The 21,477-nt window shown below is 52.9% G+C and overlaps 1 protein-coding gene across 1 annotated transcript in view; it reads right to left on the bottom strand.

The window, feature by feature from the left end:
* Positions 1-20,710, bottom strand: part of Mgl (low-density lipoprotein receptor-related protein megalin) — a 205,269-nt gene extending 184,559 nt beyond the window's left edge. The window contains exon 1 of the mRNA XM_077688059.1: positions 20,554-20,710. Within this exon, the coding sequence (XP_077544185.1) occupies positions 20,554-20,641 (88 nt within the window). The 5' untranslated portion in view covers positions 20,642-20,710. The remainder of the gene's footprint in view (positions 1-20,553) is intronic.
* Positions 20,711-21,477: the final 767 nt, after the last annotated feature.

The following is a 21,477-nucleotide window of genomic DNA, read 5'->3' as shown; positions in this document are numbered from 1 at the left end:
CGGGTATAGGGCTCTCCCAAAAAGGTTCAAACTCTCTCTCTCTCTCTCTCTCTCTCTCTCTCTCTCTCTCTCTCTCTCTCTCTCTCTCTCTCTCTCTCTCTCTCTCTCTCTCTCTCTCTCTCTCTCTCTCTCTCTCTCTCTCTCTCTCTCTCTCTCTCTCTCTCTCTCTCTCTCTCTCTCTCTCTCGCGCGCGCGCGCGCGCATGCACAGAAACTCACTCTCACACACATACGCAAACTTTAAAAAATCAGGCAAAGACTAAGCTAAATTTCGCGAACAAATCAAACCAGCCTCAGCTGAAAGACGTGATTTCTTCGTCGAAACACAGTCGGAGAAGCATTAAAGCGCTGCCCGCAAGCCTCACAGACAACGCACGCGCAAGCGAACTCCCAGAAACAAGGGCGCTGTTGGTCCTTGAGGAGCGTGCTACATAGCTGCCCCAGCACGCCGTGATATTCGCGGTGCATGGGACTCTTGCGCATGACCAGCGGTGGTTCTCATCCTGGCCCGTTGGAAAAGTACGGAGCAGAGCCACGGGGTTCAACTAGGCGCCAGGCGATAGGGGGGCCTCGCAGCCACCACCGTCGTCCCCCCGCCAAGAGGTCGGCTCGAAGGAACGACGGCGGCCGACCTTGATTCCAGCCAGCTCCTCAATGGCGCAATCCAGGTCACGCTGCCAGGAATAGAAATTCTCGCAGGAAAGCCAGTCCGCCGTCGTCCACGTAGTACAGTGTCCCTCGTCGGGGGACGCGCCACCGGAGGACGGCCAGGGACAGAGGCACGCGCCTCACGTGTTTCAAACGCCGCCGGTACACACCGGCTTTGGAGACCAGGGTTTCCAACCACCCCCCCTTACAGTGACCAGACGGATCCCAGCGGAGTACACTACCATTCCAGCAGTCATGTTGCGGTTGAAAACTAGTATGCCCCACTTTTTCAGCGCCGAAATTCGGCCCCAAGGTCTGAAGCTGACTGTCCACATTTACCCGCAAGCAACGCTATATCTTCGCGGCAGCAGAATCCTGTAATGTCTGCGCATGTTAATACCTGGATACGCTGGATGGTTTGCTATTATGTGTTACCATACGACGACGATGATGCTCATCAGCTTGCGCTTTGTATACGTGTGGTGACAACTGCCCCATCGCCGGTGGTTTTCATTAAACATTACGAGTCTTCATCGAGGACAATATTCACAGAGCACACTACCCTTCCACGTCCTCTAAACACCTCTAACTGTCTGTTTCCGTTGCGTTTTCTATAGAAACGCCGCTATGAAAAGGTTTGAACGTATTCAACGCGTAAGATGTGGACTCAACGACGAGGAAGCTCATCTGTCTGCATACGCTTGACGCGCCGCACTTTGTCTGCATAGGAAAAGCTTATTAATAGCTTTTCCTACTAGCTTTAATAAATAGCATTAATAAAGGCCCTGAGGCCTTCATATCAGGCTACATACTCGTATTGCCCCTGGGAGAGTCTCACCAGCACAGCATCTCATTGTGCTAGTGAAGCCGACTTTAAACGGGCTCGCAAAGAGCACTGTACAGGCATACAAGGGGTCCTACAGAGGTGTTTAATAAAAGGTTTGGGGGACTCGCTACTTCGGTATCAGACCGATTACGTGATATCTGGAAAATACTTCCCTGCAATGCATGTGCGTGCAGCCATGAAGCCTACTTTAGAGGTGGCTCGGCGTGTAGCGTAGCGGCTTAAGCATTGCTCCAACCATCGCCACTTGGGAGTTTCCGCTTTTTTTTTTTTTTTTTAGCGCGAGCTACATTGGCCGAGGTTGAGCAGTTTCGCGTAGCTGCCGGAGAGCCGTGCTGCGCATAGCGAGGAGCAGTGACGTCTCACGGTGCACAGCTGGCGCGCCGGAGCCACCGCCACCGCCACCGCGACTGGATTGGATTAGATTGGAATGGATTGAATTGAATTGAATTGAATTATATTGAATTGGATTAAATTGGATTAAATTGGATTGGAAATCGTTTTAGCAGCAGTAAGCATGATAACCAGCTAATCCTAGACAACCAGGAAACCTAAGAATAACCAGCTGAACCTCAGCTCACGCTGACGTATATCCTGGCATAGCCGAGCTAAGCCACTGCTATTTTTTTTCGCAAAACTCCAAAGCAACTTCGGGAACTCGCTCAGCGAATCCCCCAATAATAATCCACCGCCGTTGTGCAGTGCCAGGAGGAGGCTAGGACACGAAGGGCAGCACGCATAGGCGGCGGAGTGCCTCATCGGAAGGGCTGGCCAGCCGCTGGCCGCAACTCACGACCGTGCCGTCGAACACCAAGCGCCCGCATCGTGCGCGCGAGAGAGTGCAATCGGCCCGGCCGATCAGACAAGCGGGAAAGCGAGCACCGCGCGACGAGTTCGCCGATCTTATCCGGGAAGGCAACCTTTTTTCAAGGTGGCCGATTGCGTGCTCTTGCAGCGACGGCAGAAGGTAGCCCCGCCGCGCCGGGCAGGGAAGACTTGGGGCAAAGCCCCTGCGCGCCGACCACGTGCACGCAGAGAACTAGTGGAGGGCTGCGGTTTGACTTACACCAGCGGTAGAACATCCTCGGAAATCGTGACGCACACACGTTCAGACCGAAATACGGCAGCGCCGCGCGCAATATCTGCGTCGAGGAATGGTGAAAAAGGTACAGAAACCAAGTGCTTCCTTAACTGCGGCGGTTTCTACTTGGACGCTTTTACATGGCAAACAAAGGTTAGCTGTACACGGTTACTATATTCCCTCCGAATTTCGATTTGGTTCTTCAACGACAAAAATGCTCCACTGTTGAGTAATAGCGAATGTTTCTAGTTTCAAATTAAGATACGTTTGAATTTCAGGTCATAATGAATTGGAGCTCCAACAGATACCAAACGTCACTATAACATTAACGTAGAAGTAGCTCGCATCGAATACGTATATTTGATTGATTGTACGGTTTAACGCGCCGACGCAACGCAGGCAATGAGGCGCGCCGTAGTGGAGGGCTCGGGATTAATTTTGACCACTGTGGGGATCCCTAACGTGCGCCGAAATCTCGTACGCACGGGCGTTCTTGCTTTTCGCCTCCATCAGAAAAGCGGCCGCCGCGGCCGGGAATCGAACCCGCGTCCTCGTGCTCAGCAGCGGAATACGGATATTTCGAATGGTAGCTCTCGTGTATGTGAACAGGACCGTATTACGAGAAGGGTAGCTTTTCTTCGAAGCACACTTTCCCCAAATATAGGTTTTGCTTGCTTTGAAGACAACCTCAGGCCAGCGAATCCAGGTTTACAGCCATCAGCTTGGCAACGTGGCTTTCTGTAATCCCGAGAGCTACGGCTATTATATAGCACCCGGCTATTTAGTGAAACTGACTTAGTTCACCATCGTCACCCCCGTTACCATTATTTATCATGAACTGTTCCAGCATAGCCTTGTTGGATCCATCCTTCTTTTGGGTAGCGTTTTTCCCCCTTCTTTTCGATGGCAGGTGTCAAAAACTGCATTCAGCTTCTCATGCCCGTGTGCGCAGCCGGTAAATAAGTTGAGTTCAGTTCCACCTTAGAGCCATAGTGCGCCACAGCCATAAGTAGGAGTCATTTGATTTTCTTGAATACTGCCATAGCGCTCGGGTTCCGCGGTTGTTTGAGCAACGATACAATGTGGGTTCGAAGCCTGTGGGGCCAACGACGTCGGTCCAATCTGCCGCACTTCGATGACATTTGAGTGTCCCACTTCCGCGAGGCTCTGTGCCACGACTTCGGTAAGAAATTAGTCCCATAAACAGAGCCTGCGTTAAAACGCTGAAGGCGGGCGCCGTTGGGCACCGTACGAATTTCCGTTGCCCATGCCGCTCTCAACAGACGCCTCACACGAGGCCTCCCTTTGGCCGGCTCACGAGCTGGAAGGCGCATAGCGAATTCCACCGTCGTCCCCGTAAGTCACGAGCGATCAGAAGCAGAACTGTAGGGACGATTCAGGCCGGCTGCAGGCGGAGAAGAGTAAAAAGATACGGCTGGAATTCGTAGCAGACAGCAGTTTTGTAATGTAGGAGCCGGTTGCGCTCGGCTTAACGGCATGAAATGCCCCGCTACGAACTGCTCACAGGGAAAACAGAACTTGTGCTTCCTCGAGCAAAATTATTTCTGGCCAGCACGAATCCCGGAAGTGCTAAACGGCTGCGTGCGCTCACACGACCACTTGACAGTGCGCGCATTGTGCGCGCCGGGCAGCCGGACAAACGTGCGTGCACCACCTCGGAACAGTCGCATCGTTGGACTGTTCAAGCTTTGTAAGCGCTGAACCATGAGCAGGGTTTCTGCTCTTCTGCGATTTTTGCGCACTGTTATCGCAGGGTCTGTGCGAGTGACCCCGATTACTAAATGTGTAGTCCTACACTTGAGAGCACCGCATGGGCCTCCGAAACTGCAGCCAGGGGGGCAGTTGGCACGGAAGCTGCTGCCGCGCCGGTCAGGAAACATCCAAGGGCGCAGACACCCCGCCACTCTCCCAACCCGGCGTTGTTCGCAAAAGCGGCTACAATGGTCCCGACGAATGAAAAGCGTCCGCGCTCGGGCCCGCACGGGAAACGAGACTAATGGCCCACTGGGCGGCCGTTTCTGTGAGCCGCTACCTTCCTCTTCCCCATTATCCCACTTCTTTTTACGCACACGGCCCTCCACCGGGCGGGATGCGTGGACCGCAGACATATCCACGTCGATTGCGCGTCGCTATGAAAACCCGTGGCCTGCCGCGTGGGAACTGTACCAGGAAGCGCTTTCGAAGGAGCGCTTCGAAAACAAGCGCCTGCAAACCGGTCTCGTCCTTGACTGGCGAAGCAGCCGATGAGACTTTTTGGGCGCCGCGAAGAGCAAAATGCGAGCACGCGACCTACAGTCTCCTCACGGCCACGGGACCGGCGTCGTTTAAAGGGGCCACGAAGACAAAACGCAACTAAGCCTAATTTGAAAGGGGTAGCCTTTTGGTAACTCGCCCGACTACTCAGTCCCAGCCGGGAAGGAGGTCTATTTGTAATCGAAAAAAAAACAAATATTTAAAGGCTTCCAAGTTTCGCGATGCCCGACGTGAGCAGTGACGTCATCTGTACAGCTAATACTAAAAATAGAGTTATCAGTGTGTTAGCTGCACGTTCTTTAAGTGATGCGATCAAACGGAACGAGAGGCACCAATAAATCCAAGATGTCTCTTGGTGGCGGCTTTGGTCGGCGGCCCACAATTGCACAAACAAGATCCTGTGACGTCATAACGACCCGGAGATAAGATGGGGCGCAAGTCACCACATCTGTCTTCCTTAATGTCCAGCTTCAATGAAAGTTCGCGCTAAAATTGTCATCATTATCGGGTCAACGCAGTCTTCCGAATTGACCAAACGTGCGTTTTGTCCTTGCGGCCCCTTCAGAGCCCATCAACCACGGGAACAAAAGTGTGGGAAGAGGGAAGGGAGAATTAAAAAGATAGACCCGTCTTTCCCGGCTCTCTCGTTCGCTAACACCGATACCTAGCTTGTGGGTTCGGAATTCCAGCAGTGCAAGAATAGCGAAATCCCTACGCAGCAACACAGAAGGGATGGAAGGCCGTTACGGCCGCCCTGCAGGCCCTAACAAAATTGACACATGAAATAGGCAGGTCAAAAGCAGCACGACACCCGTCTTCTTTCACATATTCCGTTTCGAGAAATTGCAAAGGCCTTAGGACGACAAACGCCGCGAAAGACAAAAGCTAGCAATAGCGCTTGCCTAAGCGTGACCGATATTTATACGTTCGCACGATATGCCACACAGAAAACATTTTGCCGACCAGAGCCAACTCGCGCGGCCAATCTACAGGCAACACGCCCTTTTCCACTGGCCTTGAAGGCATCGGAAGGGCTGATAGAGCTTGCCAGAACTACCTAAAAGCTTCGGCTGGGTCTAGCAGGAATCCTTAAGACGCCGAACTAACCCCTTCAGCTCCACCACCAGTTCCCGATCTCTCCTATCTAGCCAGCAAAGCACGCGAAGGTCCTCATTACCATACAATGCCCTAAGAAACGTATAATGGAACGCAAGCTCCGTTAGGCCGTACGCAATCAACAGAACCTACCGTCGCCCCAAATGACAGCGTGGGGGGGGGGGGGGGGGGGGAGAAGGGGGGGGGAGAAGGGGGGGGGCGTTTTTGTTTATGTCCGTTTCAGCCCCGTTGGCGCTAGTCAGTCAAAGCTAAGTGAAAGTAAATGGGAATACGAGCAGCTGTAAAAAGCTAGGTAAGGATGTATTTACTTTGGGGTTACTAAGGTCTGTAAATCAGCACGGTTGTAGATACTCGGATTCACTGCAATGTTCTCAGCTTCAGTCACATTAACAGAAACCAAACAGACCCGAAGTCACAGCCACCAGTTCACACAGACCTCCGAGTACGAGTGCTACATTATTTCCACCGCTTTCAGTACAACTCATGCCGTTGCTACTACAGCCGAAAACGTTTACGAATACGCTCGATTAGAATCTCGGTTATCATCGCTTGTAATGAAACATGTGGATATGTACAGTGAATGGCGCGAAAAACAACAGCCATGCGCAAGTATGCTTAAAATATTTCTCAACAAGCGCAGTTAGTAGCCACAGCTGACCAAGAAAACTTTCTGAGCGGATAGCTGTGGGAGAATAGAAGACATGGAGTGAACTGTCCACATCACCATCACCACCACCACCACCACCACCATCATCATCATCATCGTCATCAACATCATCATCAACAACAACCTAAGCCCACTGCAGGACGAATGCCACACCCATCGACCTCCAACCGCTCCTGTACCGCGCTACTCGAGCCCATTCCTTGCCTCTGAATTTCCTTATTTCGTCTCTCCATCCAGTTATTGGCCTTCCCCTTCTTCCAGACCCGTCTTTCCGCCCCCACTCTGTTACCCTATAGCGGGTCGAAAATAAATAAGACGGCTGCCGACGAGCCGTGTTGATGCGCCCACGTCAAGAACCTTCATGGAGTCTTTTTCCTTAGGCCCGCTTCACTTCAGGTCTCTACTGACATTGCTATTTATGAAGCCAAGTCCACAGTTCGGACAGGATTACCAGCGCCGACCGGCGATCGTGGCGGCGTTCGCGCACGGGGCCCCTGCGACGCGAGCGCCACCGCCAGAGCTGGGCGCGAAGGGTCCGAAATTAGGCCCGATAATTTGTACTCGTCCCGTAATGGTTGTGCCCCTCCGCGGCCAGAGAAAACAGGTTCCCCGACGGCCTCTCGGCTATGTCCGCCCCGACGGAAGGCGCCGCGTATTATGCAAGACTCGGCTCGGCTTCGTCGCAGAGCGCACTGAATCGCGGCACGTCCCGGCGCCCATTTACCCGGCCTGCGAGATGTGGCCACGCAAGCTTCGAAAAGTGCACGTCCCCGCTTATTTAGCGAAATAGCAATGCCTGAGCGCGCCGTGGCGCAGTGCGTAACGAGGTGAGGCCGTGTGACCTGGAGCGATGCAATCCAATAGCGTCCTCACTTGGCAGTGCGGGTGCGTCCACACATCCCGCGTACGCCAGAAGAAGCCGCGAATGAATTTAGCAAGGCCATGAAGCCACAAGCACAACAGGAGCCTAGAAGTCATCCGTCTGTTGCAGAAGTTGTCAAAAATGATTTGGCTCAGAAGCAAAAATCGGTACCCATAAGTGCGTTTTTGTTAGCGAGCTAACCCGTAGCTGCCGACTGCTAGGCACATTGACTACTACAAGAGAATACGCCACGTGCGTCTAGTAAAGTAAGAGCGAACCAGCAGGCAGCATCGCCAGCGCTCGCCGTGACTAGTATGCGCTGCGGCGGAAACTGTGGCTCGAATGAAGACGGCAACGACGCGGAGCACGTAGGCGCGAATCGGAAGGGATGAGGAGAGCGGACAAAAGGGCATGTGACGACGCCACGCGCAACCCGAGTGGTTTGCGTACACCCGAACGAACTGCTATTGGCGCGGCACCAAAGGGTTACGCGCAGAGTGGCGCACACCTGCGCCCGACACGTAGCACCGTAGCCAGGGACGCCCTGCGTAACAAAACGGAACGAAGACGGGGGAGTCAAAGGGGTTGGTCGGCGGCGGGCCAGCGAAAGGCAGCAGCGAGCACCAAGGCCGGTCCGCCAGAGGCCCCGGAGCAGCTACCAACAACGGCGGCGGTGCAAACTACACCTCGGTGGAAACCAAGAAACTGGTTCGGTGAGGGACCCCTCGGACGGCGCACGAGGTCGTCGTTCGTGCAGCGCCCTTCTCGCCTTTCGCCGGAGCATCATCCCGGCGGCGGCCGCCGTGCACGCCGCAGGAGCGCGCCTAGCCCGGCCACGCAGCCTCCTCCCGCCGCTGCCCGGCGACGCTCTCTCCGCCAGCATTCATGCTCCAGTCTGCACGCGCAGATGACAACCAAACCCGCGGGCAGAAATGCCTGCAGTGGCTACCGCATTGGCTGGAACGCATACACAGGCCCGCTGTGCACCTGGCGCAGTCTCCACGGAAGTTTTTCCGCTACACCGCGAATGTTTCTCAGCCGAACCTGCCACTTCCTGCCAGTTGCCCCCCCCTAGTTTATTGCTAGCCGAAAATGTTCTAACCAGTCGCAGATGCGGCCGTAATTACTTCAAATTCGGCCTTTTCGCACCAGTGCGCATGCCTGCAAGTGTAGCAAACTTTGCACGTGCTTCCAGTGCCGGCATTTAAAATATTCTGAATTACAGAACTTGTACCATCGCCGCAAACGCCCCCACTAATGTCATTAAAAAACTGCACCGGCATCCTCTAAGCCAGATATCAGAGGCCGCGCTTCAGGCTGGACTGAAAGGCGCTCTTACTCCGGGAAGCCAAAAAGCAAACAGTCCTGCTAGGGTAAACCTTGAGGATACCGCACTTTACAGCGGGTGGCACAACATGCACGGAACAAGAGCGCGGGAGATACTTAAAGAGCAGCTCCAATGAATGTGTCAAGTTCCCATAGTTGTCTGCCTTGTGTAAATATAGCCCAATCCACAAAATCCTCTCTTGGCTATGCACCCCGAGTGGAGGGCTTGAGTTCTGTCTAACGCTGGGCTGAATTAATAGACACCTCGGCTGCCCACCCGCGAGGCGGTTTGCACTGCGCTTCGCACCGTGATTTGGTGCCATCTCAATCCTCTCCATTCTAGCGGCGGTTATCCGGCACGATTTATGCAACACGTACACGCTGGCAAACTGTTAAATATCGCCCTGAGAACATGCGAGTGCCGTACCAGCCGAGGTCACAAGTTTGGCGGAAAGTGCAGCGAAAGGGAAACGGCAGCTTTTCTCGTGGAAAAAAACGTCTCCAAATTGGGAGGAAAAGATCGGACAATTTGGACTCTGCCCGATAATGCGATAAGAAAATGCTCACTATTCGTCAGGTTACCTTTAAAGGGGCCATGAAGACAAAAATACAACTTCGCTCAGTTTGGAAAAAAAAAAAAAAAAAACAGGTTACTCACTGACCTTATTTAATCGAAAAAAAAGCAAGAAATATTAAGGACGTCCAAATTTCGCGCCTCAGCGACGTAATACGGGCAGGAGTGACGTAGTAGAAGCCAGCACTAAACCATTTTCAGCAGTGTTATAAACTGCAGGTTAGCATTAAATTGATGCGATAAAACAGAGCTATAGACCTTTTCAACTTCTTCGTCCTGGAAGCTTCCATTTTATCAGTGGGCTGTGCTAGCGGCCCAGCCCTATAATTGGCGCATGCGCAACACAGCCCAGGATATGTCCTGATCTTATGAAAGATTAACGCACGAAAAGGTTTATGGAGGCCCCACTGCAACGCCCACTCATGTATTAGGTCGGCGGCCGCCAAGCACGGCAGACTACATTCTGTGACGTCATAAAAAAGGCCCGGAAGTGGCTAAGGAGCCACCACTGCTTCATATGTTTGCATTAATATCTCGATTCCTTGTTTGAAGTTTGCGATAAAATTGGTGTCATTGTTATTGAGCAAAGCAGGCTCTTTAATGAACCAACCTTTTATATTGTCTCCACGGCCCCTTTAACACAAGTTCACTTGGGCGCGACTGCACGTAGGTGTAGTTGCAGTTCTCGCAGAAGCACAAGGTAAAGCCCTGTTTGGTCCCCATTTGAGAAGACTTTTAGAACGTCTCTCTTAGCGCGGGATGCAATTGTGTGGCCGTCGTCGTGCCGATTCTAAAAACGATCCCACTTGGCTGAGAAAGTCACGCGCGCAGTCGTCCCAGATCCCAGCCGCAATTACCAAACCTTGTGCTAAACGGGTAAAAAGCGTGCGAGTGCCAGGCACTACAACAAAGTGGTGTTTGTTGGTGACGCCATAAAAACAAGAACAAATTCAGATTTTCTGTTCAATCGTTATCTAAACCGACTTACTGTGGGCATGTCAGGCTCGCATCCTTCTCGCAAATGATACCCCTCACTGCTCCCTATCCACGCGAAGTGACAACTGGAAGGGTGCAGCGCTCCAGGCGTTTCCCAGGCGCCGTTGACTAAGCACCGGAATTCAGATTTGATTGTTCTAATTCGGCGCTCGAAAGCGGTGGACAACACATCCGGCACGTTTTCCCGGAACACCGCGCCCCTTTCCTCTAGCGACTCGGAAAGTGTTAAATCCCTCCACTCTTCCGCACTGCGCGCCGTCCTCGCAGCGCAATATATGCCACTCTTGATCAGCTTGTTAAGCCGATCTTCACCAGCTTGCCTGATAGAACACTGCCAAGGCGCACGCTTCTGTTTCTGGCAGGGAAAAAAAAACTGAAGGCACGAAACAGACCACCACGCGCGCGCAGACACGCCGTTCTGCTCTCCTCGATCCCAGCATTAATGCGCGGGCGACGCGTGCCCTGTTCGCCCTGTAGGCCCGCGTCCATGCACAATCCTTTCATCACGGGGAAAGCTGCACTGGCCGCGAGACATGCGGCCATCGACGCTCACGCGCGCACCCAAGCCGGAAACAAAACAAAAACATTTGGGCGGGCCCCCCACACACAGTTCCTCCTCGCCGCACCACCCCGACGACGGCGAAGAGGCGAGCAGTGCTACAAACGATGACGCCTGGACACCCCGCTCGGCGTGGAATCCATTTTTTTCCCCGTTAGCTTCCTCGCCATTCAGTGACGGTAGACGCGCATCGCTGGAGTCTTCAATCAAGGCAGTTTCTCCCGAGTCCGACACATACGCCGATGACAGGCGCAGAAGTAAAGAAATGGCGAAAGGAAGAAAGGGAGCCCACAAAGTGACGCCGTCGTTCGACCTTGGCTTATTCCGATTGGGTCACGTACACGACCAAGTTCCTCTTCGTCAACGCGTGCATGCGGCGACGGCGCCGTTCCTCATTTGGTGGCGGGTAGTAAATAGGCAAGGATTCCCATTAACGCGAAGCGCCGAGACAGAGGAACCGCGCAAGCACATTGGAACAAGGGCTGGAGAGCACGCACCCGCCGCCGATGCGGCTGTCACCAATACGTCGCCTGTCCCAGACCGGTTGGGGCGGATGTTTATCGGAGTAGAAATTACCAGGGGCACTGCAGACCCGACGCTTATCATGCGTAAGGTGGAACTGGGAATTTGAAAGGACATACGTCGGGCGTGACGCAAGCGCAGAAGTTAGAAGAACGCGCAAATAATCCGCCGTTACTGAAAATGCGTTCACCTGCAGGCATGCATGCGCAGCTGAGGTGACAGTTGAGCTGGTGCGGAGATCGCCTCGAATGCAAATCGACGTCTCTGTCGGTCAGCCTACTCGATTCTCTGCCTGGCATTTCAAGCAGCAGGCGCGGTGACACCTGTTCCAAGGATTGACGTCAGCAGCCGAGGCGGGCTGGCGAAATGTCTTCTCCTTCCTAGAAACTTTACCACGGAAAACAAATGCTGACGGAAGCATGAGACCTGATGAGCTCAAGCTAATGAACTTGCATGTACTTAGCTGCGTGGACCCATGAAATGACTGATATGTTCAGCTTTCAGACTGGGGTCATCACCAACATTATCATCATCATCATGCAAATCTAACGACATTCAGAAAAAGTTACAACCGCTGATAACGTCATTAGGTTAGGCCATGCAGGCCCTACACGGCGAAGGAAATGTTACTTGATAATGATAGCAGTAACAATTAGCTAACTCGCTCAACCGCAAGATTATGTGATTGCGTCCGGAATATTTGCTTACATTGATATTTTTGAAGAAAAAAATAAACTTTTTCTTAAAAGAAGTATCACGGCATAGATGACATAAATACCCTCGGACTGTTCTTTCTCTTGTTTTGCTTTTCTTGGGTATTTTTTATTCTGATCTTCGCCACGATTTCTTCGTTGTATAATTCAGTGCTCCAGCACTTCATATCCCAACCCACCCCATGTGTGTTCTGTACTGGCCTATTTTTACATAGCCCTGATTCCATAGCCGTGGTTACTGGCTGCAGTATGTACAAATAAATAAGTGGACACAAGCCGGGAGTAAGCCACAAATTAGTATCTCGATAGGAACGAACCCGGCGGAGCTTTTGAAGGAGTTGTGTGGCTTCTTTTCTGTGTAAAAACAACATGCAGGGGAAAATATAAACCGACTGATAGTTCAAGAGGACTGTGATTTGGGCGAGTTGGTGAATGTTCATGATTTTGGTGAATGTTCGTGTTTTTGCGCGCTGGATTGTCAATCATGAACGACTGATAGCTCCTCAGCATAGTGCTCTTTGGTTTATCATTAAACTGCCTTGTTTAGTGACGGGCCACTGTTGTGGAAATTACTTATTCGGTTTGGAAGCTAACGTGAATGTGTTTCCCGAACTTGCTCAATCACCGAGTGTCATACGGTATTCTCGTGGAGCGCCAAACTAATGGCATCGAAATGTCATTCGCCTCCGATGTCGTTAGATTTTCCTTGTTCCCGGGAGCTTGGTCTACGTGAATTTGCTGATCTTTTGAAGTTACAGTGATTACGAGGCCGTTGACAGCACCTCGACGAATCTCTAGCGAGGACAAGTGACAATTGGGCCAGGTTGCGCACCTGTATACTAGCGCGCGCCACAGTCATCAGCAGAGGGCCTTACATGGATGCCTTGAGATCCCGAAAGAGCGCATTGCTGGCGGATTTGTTCCGGTAATCCCGCTAGGCCACTCTTTTCTCTGGACTATTGTTACGGCGGTGAACTGTGCGAGCCGGTGTAACGTGGCGCTCTGCGACGGCACACTTCCGTTACATCGGGCGTGAAATTCGGTTTAGAGACATTCTGCGTTAAACGCCACACTCCGCGATCGCTAAAACTGGTCGAAATGCTGGCGGGAGGTGGCTACTGCGGAAACCCGAAGGTGTTTCCTCCGTCGGCTCTTTCTACAGGACAACGAGAACCGGCGATCCCCACTCATCGTAGCCAACATGGTCGCACTTCCCACACTTAGGAGGATACAATAGCACCCGATCGGTGCCACGCACAAAAGGAAGGCGACTTATTGTTTCGCTTTGCGACTATAGATGCCACCAAGATCACAACGACGAACCCGATACCCGGCACCGGGCGAATTGGGGCCGCCAGGCCGGAAAGGCCGCTTCTCTCGGGTCCGCCTACGAGGCTGCCGCCGTCAATACGGTCTTGTTACGGAGGCACTCTGGCACGACACATCGCGGATGGCTGCAGCAGATGCGGATATCACGCGGTTCCACGAAGCGCGGAAAAAGTGGGGGACTACAACCCTGCTTCTCTATCGGCTAGTGTGCGAGGATAGCGTGCCAGTGATGAAATTGACACTGGAGCGAGTTGTAAAAAGATCACTTTAATGGTGCTCGGCTTGCTACTCCATACGGCAGTGAAAAAAATGGTGAAGACCACAAAAAGGTCCACGAACACTAACAAATGCAAGGACGCACACACCATGCCCACACTACGCAGTGTGATTACGTTCAACGTTCCCGGAGTTTGGCCCAAACCATGGTTACAGAAAAATCAACAAGAAAACACCAAGACCCTTGCATCCCATGCCGCAGTGCCCACAGAGTGACATGAGCCTTGGACATCACTGAGCTACAGGCGTGCTGCAGACGCCAAACCCCTTTCACGGAGGTGGCGAAGCGATGACACGCACACAGAGCGCGTTCGACCCCCTCAAAGAAAACACTGTTCGGATATTTCCCGGCCGATTTAGACGTAAAAGTGCGTTATAAAGTGCCGTTTGCCTCGCCTTACCTTCATTGCCAATCTGCTGACGTCGCCCATGAAGACACATTGTAGCCCTGCCGGTCGGCAGGGCTACATGTATAGTGGATGCCTGGCATGTTAAACTTGTCAAACCATTGCTTGAATGAACCAAGAGCCTACATTAGCCGTGAAATGGCCGCAGCCTAAAATTCGGAAGGACAACCTAGCAGCACGCACCAAACCAGAGGACGCCACTGCGGTGAGTAGTGCAGCGGCCGCACACAGCGCGTGAGGTTTCCTTGCCCGCCGTCCTTTACAGATAAAGGACACTAACTACGGAAATAGTAGACCACGTGGGTCAAAAAACCAAATAAACACACATAAAAGACTCAGTAATTCACCTCAGTGTCCCTCAAAGACCTTAGCAGACCCTCGCCCGATCCTTAAGTTTTCATTTAGAATTGGACACTGAGACGGAGGTTTTTTTCCTAAAGAAAACTGAAAGAAGCCGTCCACAGAATATGTTAAAAAATGCAACAAGCGGGGATTTTTCCCAAATGCCTTAGAGACGTCAGCAGCAGCTGGGTAATTCGCCGCTCTAGTTCGAACGTGGCTCAGTGACGAGGAGCAGTAAGTTCGCCATAGGCTTCGTCGTGCAGCAAACGCGGTTGAATGACAGACTGTCTCGTGATCGACGATTTAGCCTCAACATGGAAATAAATTTTCCTTCATTTTCATAGTACGGATAATAAAGCGCACAAAAAAAAAAACTGCTTGAGCAGCGCTTCAAGTTCAGACGTCGGTGAAATTACACACCTAAAAAGATCAAACATATTGGCCTAGAGTGAAGGTTAGGCCGAAAAGGCCGCCTACCATATCACTGACGTGTCGGTTTTTGAAATAGAAGACAACTCATTTAACTCTCCCCTTACAAAGGAATTTTAGACTCCAGCCTGTGTCGGGAGCGATGAGAAAGGTCAACAACGCTCACATGTGCGATTATGAATTTACAAGCTTCTATGCGTGTTGGTATTTCGCGCACGCGGAGATGGAGTCCGAAAATTCGTCTCGATACGTTTAGCGACTAAAAACCGATGAAAGCGACCTGCGTAAACTGACATGCCTGGAGTAGCAACAGGCAGGCAGAAAGTATAGAAAAATACAAAACAATGAGAATTTGAATTACTGGAGTACCAAAGCCCCCAGCTACAATGCACAATGCAAAAAAGGAATAGAAATAAATCCGAAGTCAATGACCGACGACAGGAAAACTGTCTCATTGCTACAACAACGACCTCAGTTAAAACCTGGAGCTAAATTCTTAGGACATTTCTGCCAGTCTACAGTGACAGCACAAACAGTTCACAGCCACAAAATAACCATTTCTGCTAGTGAAAGTTGGACACTTGGGTCAGCAAAGCTTAGTTTACAGTGCTTTGTACACCCGATGACAGTAAAATGCTACAGTAACTATAGACTCTAGGACTAGCTTCCGCTTGATACTCGGGCATTACCGTGCAACATCAAGGCTCTAGCGCTAACGTAATGTTTTCTTTATTTCCTCCCCTCAAACTTTGCCGTAAAGAAAATTTATAAGCCACCAAACCACAAAAGCACCCTTTTCAGCGTACGGCGAAAACTGGAGCGACGAACACGCAGCAGCGGAGGAATACACACGTCGCCTCGCACGGCTCGGCCCTTATCTCTTGGGGGCTACAAAAACCACTTTTGTTCGCCAAAGTCGTTCAAACAGCTCAAAGGAGCGGCCAACACAAGCAGTAAGTCTTGCTCTGACTACCAATGCGGGAGGAAGGAGCTTTAAAGACGTCCATTCCTCCTGCGCACTTGGGAAGAACGCTTCCGAGAGGGAGCGATCCTGCGTCGAGACACGACACGGCGCTTGAAAGAGCTGTCCCCATCCATCTTGGATGAAATCCATCGCTGCGCCCTTCGAGATGAAAAACGGACCGCTGAGGCCGTTTACAGTTTGTCCTGTCAATATTTGGCCGCTGACGAGCACTTCTCAGACTGAGCTGGCGATTCGCTGCCACGGCACGGAAAGAGCCCGCCCGTGAAGCGGGCCGCGTTGCCGCCACGGGCGGCCGCTGCTGGGCAGCTAGTGCTAACGACGAAAATTGCACCGGCAGGATCAAACTCTAGCGATGACCATTATCTACCCAGAGACTGTCTCAATCCGTTGCGTCGCAGGACCTAGTTAACGATAGGAAATGCTGAACAACCTCTGGTTCGACCCGGGTCGTACGCGGTTTGGAAGCCAGGGAATACAGTGCTGCAGACTGCTAGCTTACGGTATAAACAGGCAGATAAGAAAAAACTGCTGGACGTTCATCACGTCTGTAGCGCTATAACTTTCTGCGGGGACACAACTAACCACCCCATCGTTCTAGTACGCGTTTGTAAAAGCCAACGTAAGCGCGCTGTAGGGCCCACAGGACGAAAGTTTCGGGTTCAGTCGGTAACCACAAGATAGCTGGCGGTGGTTGTTGTTGTAGGTTTAATCGCGAGAAGCCAGCGGAAGGCTATGACCGAGTAACAACAAGCACTCGAAGGGCGCGCACCGTATTCCCCAAGCCTGTCTCAAGGAACGTATTGCGAAGGCAAGTCCCATTCGTACGAGCATTCTCTTGGGCAGATCAGCTTGGTGGCCACGTGTGGCAGGCAGATGCGGTACGATGAGCGCTACACAACCGACGCGGGTCCCGAGAGCTCGGCCGGCGTGGTGAGCCCACCTTGCGAACCTCGAGGGATAAACCGGGGCCAAGGGGAGTATTGCACAAGCGCCACGAGGCCAGGGTCAGCGAAGAGGAGGGGGGCCCCGTGCCACCTGCAGCAGCACGCCCGGAAAAGGCGGCAGCAACGGCGGGCGCATCCATTAACCCGATTCCGCGTCGGCGGCATTCCGCGCACCTGGTCGACTCCTAATCGGGCGCCGCCAGACTGCCCCAAGTCGGCCCGCTGCCTAATCGTGCGGGATATTAACGCGAAGCACACGCGCCGGTGCTTTTCTGAACACGAATTCCAATGACGCCGTTTTCCTCGTGCGCGAGGAAACTGCACGGTCGCCAGAGGGGGACCCAGCGACGGATTCGGTTGGCGCCACCCGAGCTTCGACGGCGCCGTCCGCGCGGAGCACGAAACTTTCTTTGAAAATGTCAGCGTCATTTGCACCACCCAAGGCCATTTTAATCGAACGAGTTGGCAGGCTGCGTATCGCAAATAATTTTCCCCGAAATTCCATCAAGCGTGGCCCCTGCCGCCGAGGTGGATATCCCAGACGCGACGAGCAAAACGGCGAAGGAGAACAGATGCTTCAACGCGACGCCAGTGGGTGGCACACTTTGGGGTCCGCAAAAGTTTGGGCCGCTCGCTCGTGGTCGCGCATCCCGAATGAGGCCTATTGAACGCCAGCCAACGAGGCCGTTTTAAAGGGAACCTGGTCTGCGCTGCAGCGGGGCGCGTGCCACTCGGCGACGGGACGATGACAAGGCCTCCGAACACGCAGTCGCTCCCGCCGGCTTCAAGGACAGCCAAGCGCGGAGTACGCTTACGCGCGCCGGCGGCGGCTTCGCGAACGACGCACCCTGGCCGCATACGATTACGTTGACAAAAAGTGTGCTCACCCTGCGCACCGCAGTATCCCAGTCCGACTAGCGCATTTTCAAAGGATGTTTTTAACGAACGTCCTCTGCGTCCTTATTCACGACCGAGAAAGACCACTCAAGTTGGGACCTGATGACAATCGTCAGGAAGAAAGACCACTCAAGTTGGGTATAAACCTGATGACAATCGTCTCATCGAACCATGCCGTAAGGTCGATTCGTCTTCTCTGCCAACGACGCAATACCGTTCTACCAACGACGCAATACCGTTCTACCAACGACGCAATACCGTAGGTGTCAAATCACGGCCATCGAGACGCACAGTGGATCCCAACAACTGCATCGGCTGGGAGTCACAACGTGGCAGTGCCGACTGGAGGAGACGTCCCCAAGATGACTGGCCGAGGTGGTATTCCATTATGTACAGTTCAGCGCAAAAATAGACAGGGAGTAGAAAAAACAAGCGCTCTTGGGCTGTGTCTTTTCTAGTCCCTGTCTATTTTTGCGCTGAATTGTACGTAATGGAACCCCCAGATGCCACACGAGGCACAACACAACTCCGAATTACGTATAGCGATGCCGGCAACACCTATCGCGAACCGTCTGTCGTGGCGGTGCGCGCAACGACACGAGCAGCACGAAAGATTGGCTACAAACGCCGACGAATGCGACAGCGCACGTGGCGTCCGGTATTTAAGAGCGCCGGAGTCCGACGGGCCGAGCAGAAAATCGATTTCGAGATCAACAGGTCTTGCTTGGAAACTACATGCGGTTGCTTACGATCAAGAAAAAAAAAAAGGCCCTTAAGTAAAAGTGTCCTGAGCTTGTAAGCACTCACTATATTCCAAGTAAAACTGGCAAGTTATCTGATCACTGTGACTGCAAGTGCCGGGCCGGCGATGACGTGCGCAAGAGGAAAGTTGACGGTGACATAAATCCGCAAACGGGACGAGTGAGGCCTTGGGCACCGAAGTTCGCGCTAGCCAGTCCCTGCATAAGACATACGATAAGCTGCAATGCGAGACTGACGTTGCACGCCAACCACCGACAGAGCAAGGTGCTGCGGGCGTTGTGTGACGCGCGGGGCGGCAGCATTCCGGAATGGGGAAAGCTCTTGCGCACAGTCGAAGCCACGGGTCGAGGCGGAAAGCGCCTTTCAGACGAGCGGCGGACGGCATTCCCCCGGCTCAGGTGGGGCGAGACGGGGGGCCCTCCGCTGGCCCGCCAGGGAAAGGAGGCGCGCAACAGGCAAAAAGAATAAAAAAACATGGCGGTCACTCATGCATCACAGTTCCGCCGGTTCCACTCGGTGCGGCCGCCGAGGAAGAGAGCAAGTCTCCGCGCCAGCCTGCATCCCGTCGAGCGCCTCCGCCGTTCGCGCAGATTCAACGGCGCTGGTTACTTATTCACCCCACGCACTGGATCCCACACCCACCGAAGCGCGCACTGCCGCTGAACAGAACTCAAAGTTCAGCAGACTGATCGAACTTCGTTTTGGAAACCTTCCGATCCGGGAAATAACGACGAGCCGAGTGAGCCACTTCACCTCCTTGCAACGTGACGCAATACGCTTCGAAATCCGGAACGACGCCATGTTATAGTGGCAGGAAGTGGTCACCGAAAAAAAAAAAAAAAAAAAGTTTCATACGGTGGCAGTAGCGAAAAAAGTACAATCAAGCTCCCACGGTACGGGCAATTTCGCGAAGTCTATTCCTCAACCGCGACATTCCAGGCGTGCCGAACACCCGGAGGATGGTGGCCACTTACGTGGCTAAACACGGTTCACCTCGAGCCTGGCACAAGGCTGGGACCTGTTGATTGTACGAGCCTCCGGCGAAAAGTTCCACGCGGATCGTTACTAACGCGAAAAGGTTTTACTGCAATTATCCCGACCGGCCCTTCCACACCGGCATGTACCGAGCAAGCAGTTTCAAGCAATCTACTTTGAACAAGCGAACTTTGCACAGTCACCCCTGACAAAAACAACAAAAAAAGTTACTTGAATGCTTGACGCGGTTATCTCACCACCCCACTGTCAAAAACCCAATACCGATTACTAATCATGCAGAGTGGTAACCCATCTCGCACCGCAAACCACAGCAAATGTCAAATGCGTGCCCCAGTCGCGTTTCATTAGATCTAGACCGTCGGCGTGACGATTTCTTGCTAAACATTGCAAAACATATCTGGGGCCTACGCAAAGTAACTCTAGCAATATGCGTAGGACTGGCATCTATGCCACCTGCAGATAATGAACCATTGTCTACAGCCAGAACATAATCATACTCTGAACGCGATAGCGCACGCTTGTTTGATTGGCCGAGCTGTTCAGCTCCGCCAAATGAAGAAGCGCCCGCTACATGGCATACGCGAAACCCCGCTCGGCACGAATTTGCGAGGGCAGTGGCAACCAGAACTACCACCGATGCAGTTGGCACAACGCGGAAAGGCTGGAGCGAAAACTCCGCGCGATGGCTGAAAGCAATTCCCGTGCACGCACAACCGGACCTGCCACGTTGTTGCCGGGTAGCATGTCCGAAGAGCGGAGGGGCAACGCGCACAGGGATCATCAACACCCAATTGAACACCCGCGGCGCACGTCTAAAGGGCCCGGTCTTGGACAGGTGTTTTCATACCTGGTCACAAGAATACAGCGCAACACACGGGAAGCCCCGCAGCAAGGCACGCGTTCTCCTGACATGCCGGCAACAACGTGTTAGGGAATTGGGCGCCCGGGTAAACAAACCAGTGTCACCGAGCAACGGACGGCTCCGCGAATCCTTTCCGGACTCACCTATTTCCGCAGAATCAGAAGTCGACGCTATGCACAGCAGCACGCAAACAGTCCCCAAGAGTACCCGGCGGTTATCCGAAAAGCCCATCTCGGTGGCCGCGCATCAGTTCATCCTGCAGCCGATGAGCAGATTCAAGACTGAGCGGCAACTCTCCGGCGATTCGCCAGCTTCGACGTTCTCCCCGAGGAGGCGCTGAGACCGAGCGCAATGGCGCATGCGCACTGGCGGCGGCGAGACGCGCTGGCTCGTCGTCCAACAACTCTCGTCTTGCGCCAGCAGCGCTCAACTCGATGGTGGCGGCGGCGGCGGCAGAGGCGCTGGGCGCCGCTTCAAGTGGCGCAAGGGTTACTGACTTGAATACTCGCCGTGCACGTTGGCAGCGTACAACCAAAGCTGGTCCCGTGAACCACCTTGCGCGCCGCCGCCTTGGCTATCCTGTTCTTTCTTTGCGCTGACCGCCCGCTGCCAGCCAGCCCCGGCCGTGCACGTTTCGCAGGAGGTCGCTATGCCACGCGCCTTTAGGCCTCGATGCTGCCCCCTTTGCAGTTCTGATGCGTAGTACCACGAGTTACCTTGTCCGATAGCTTCCGACATCGGCTCATCATATCAAATACATCGACATTCTGAAGCATAAATTACATTTCACAGCTAGCGATAGGTAGCCAGGGCGAGTAGCGCCTTATCTTTACCTGCAAATTGTACCGCTGGTTCGCAAAGCAAGGCCTGACAATACAGTCGAATCTCGGACGGAACACATAAAACATACCTACCCGCCTGCGTGAAAGCATCAAAAAGTGCCTTTGTAAAGTTTTATGGTAATGCAGCTATTTTACTCTATCAACTTAAGCGGTGGGAGTATTCTGCACGCAATAAAGAATGAGTAAGAGGACTGCGGGGAAAAGAACGCCTAAAACAACGGCAAA

This window comes from Haemaphysalis longicornis, unplaced genomic scaffold, assembly GCF_048455015.1.
Source record: "Haemaphysalis longicornis isolate Haplotype H1 unplaced genomic scaffold, Haemaphysalis longicornis Haplotype H1 scaffold_1, whole genome shotgun sequence".
Classification (NCBI taxonomy): domain Eukaryota; kingdom Metazoa; phylum Arthropoda; class Arachnida; order Ixodida; family Ixodidae; genus Haemaphysalis; species Haemaphysalis longicornis.
Note: the sequence above shows the minus strand (reverse complement) of the source record. Positions and strands in the feature narration are given on the sequence as shown.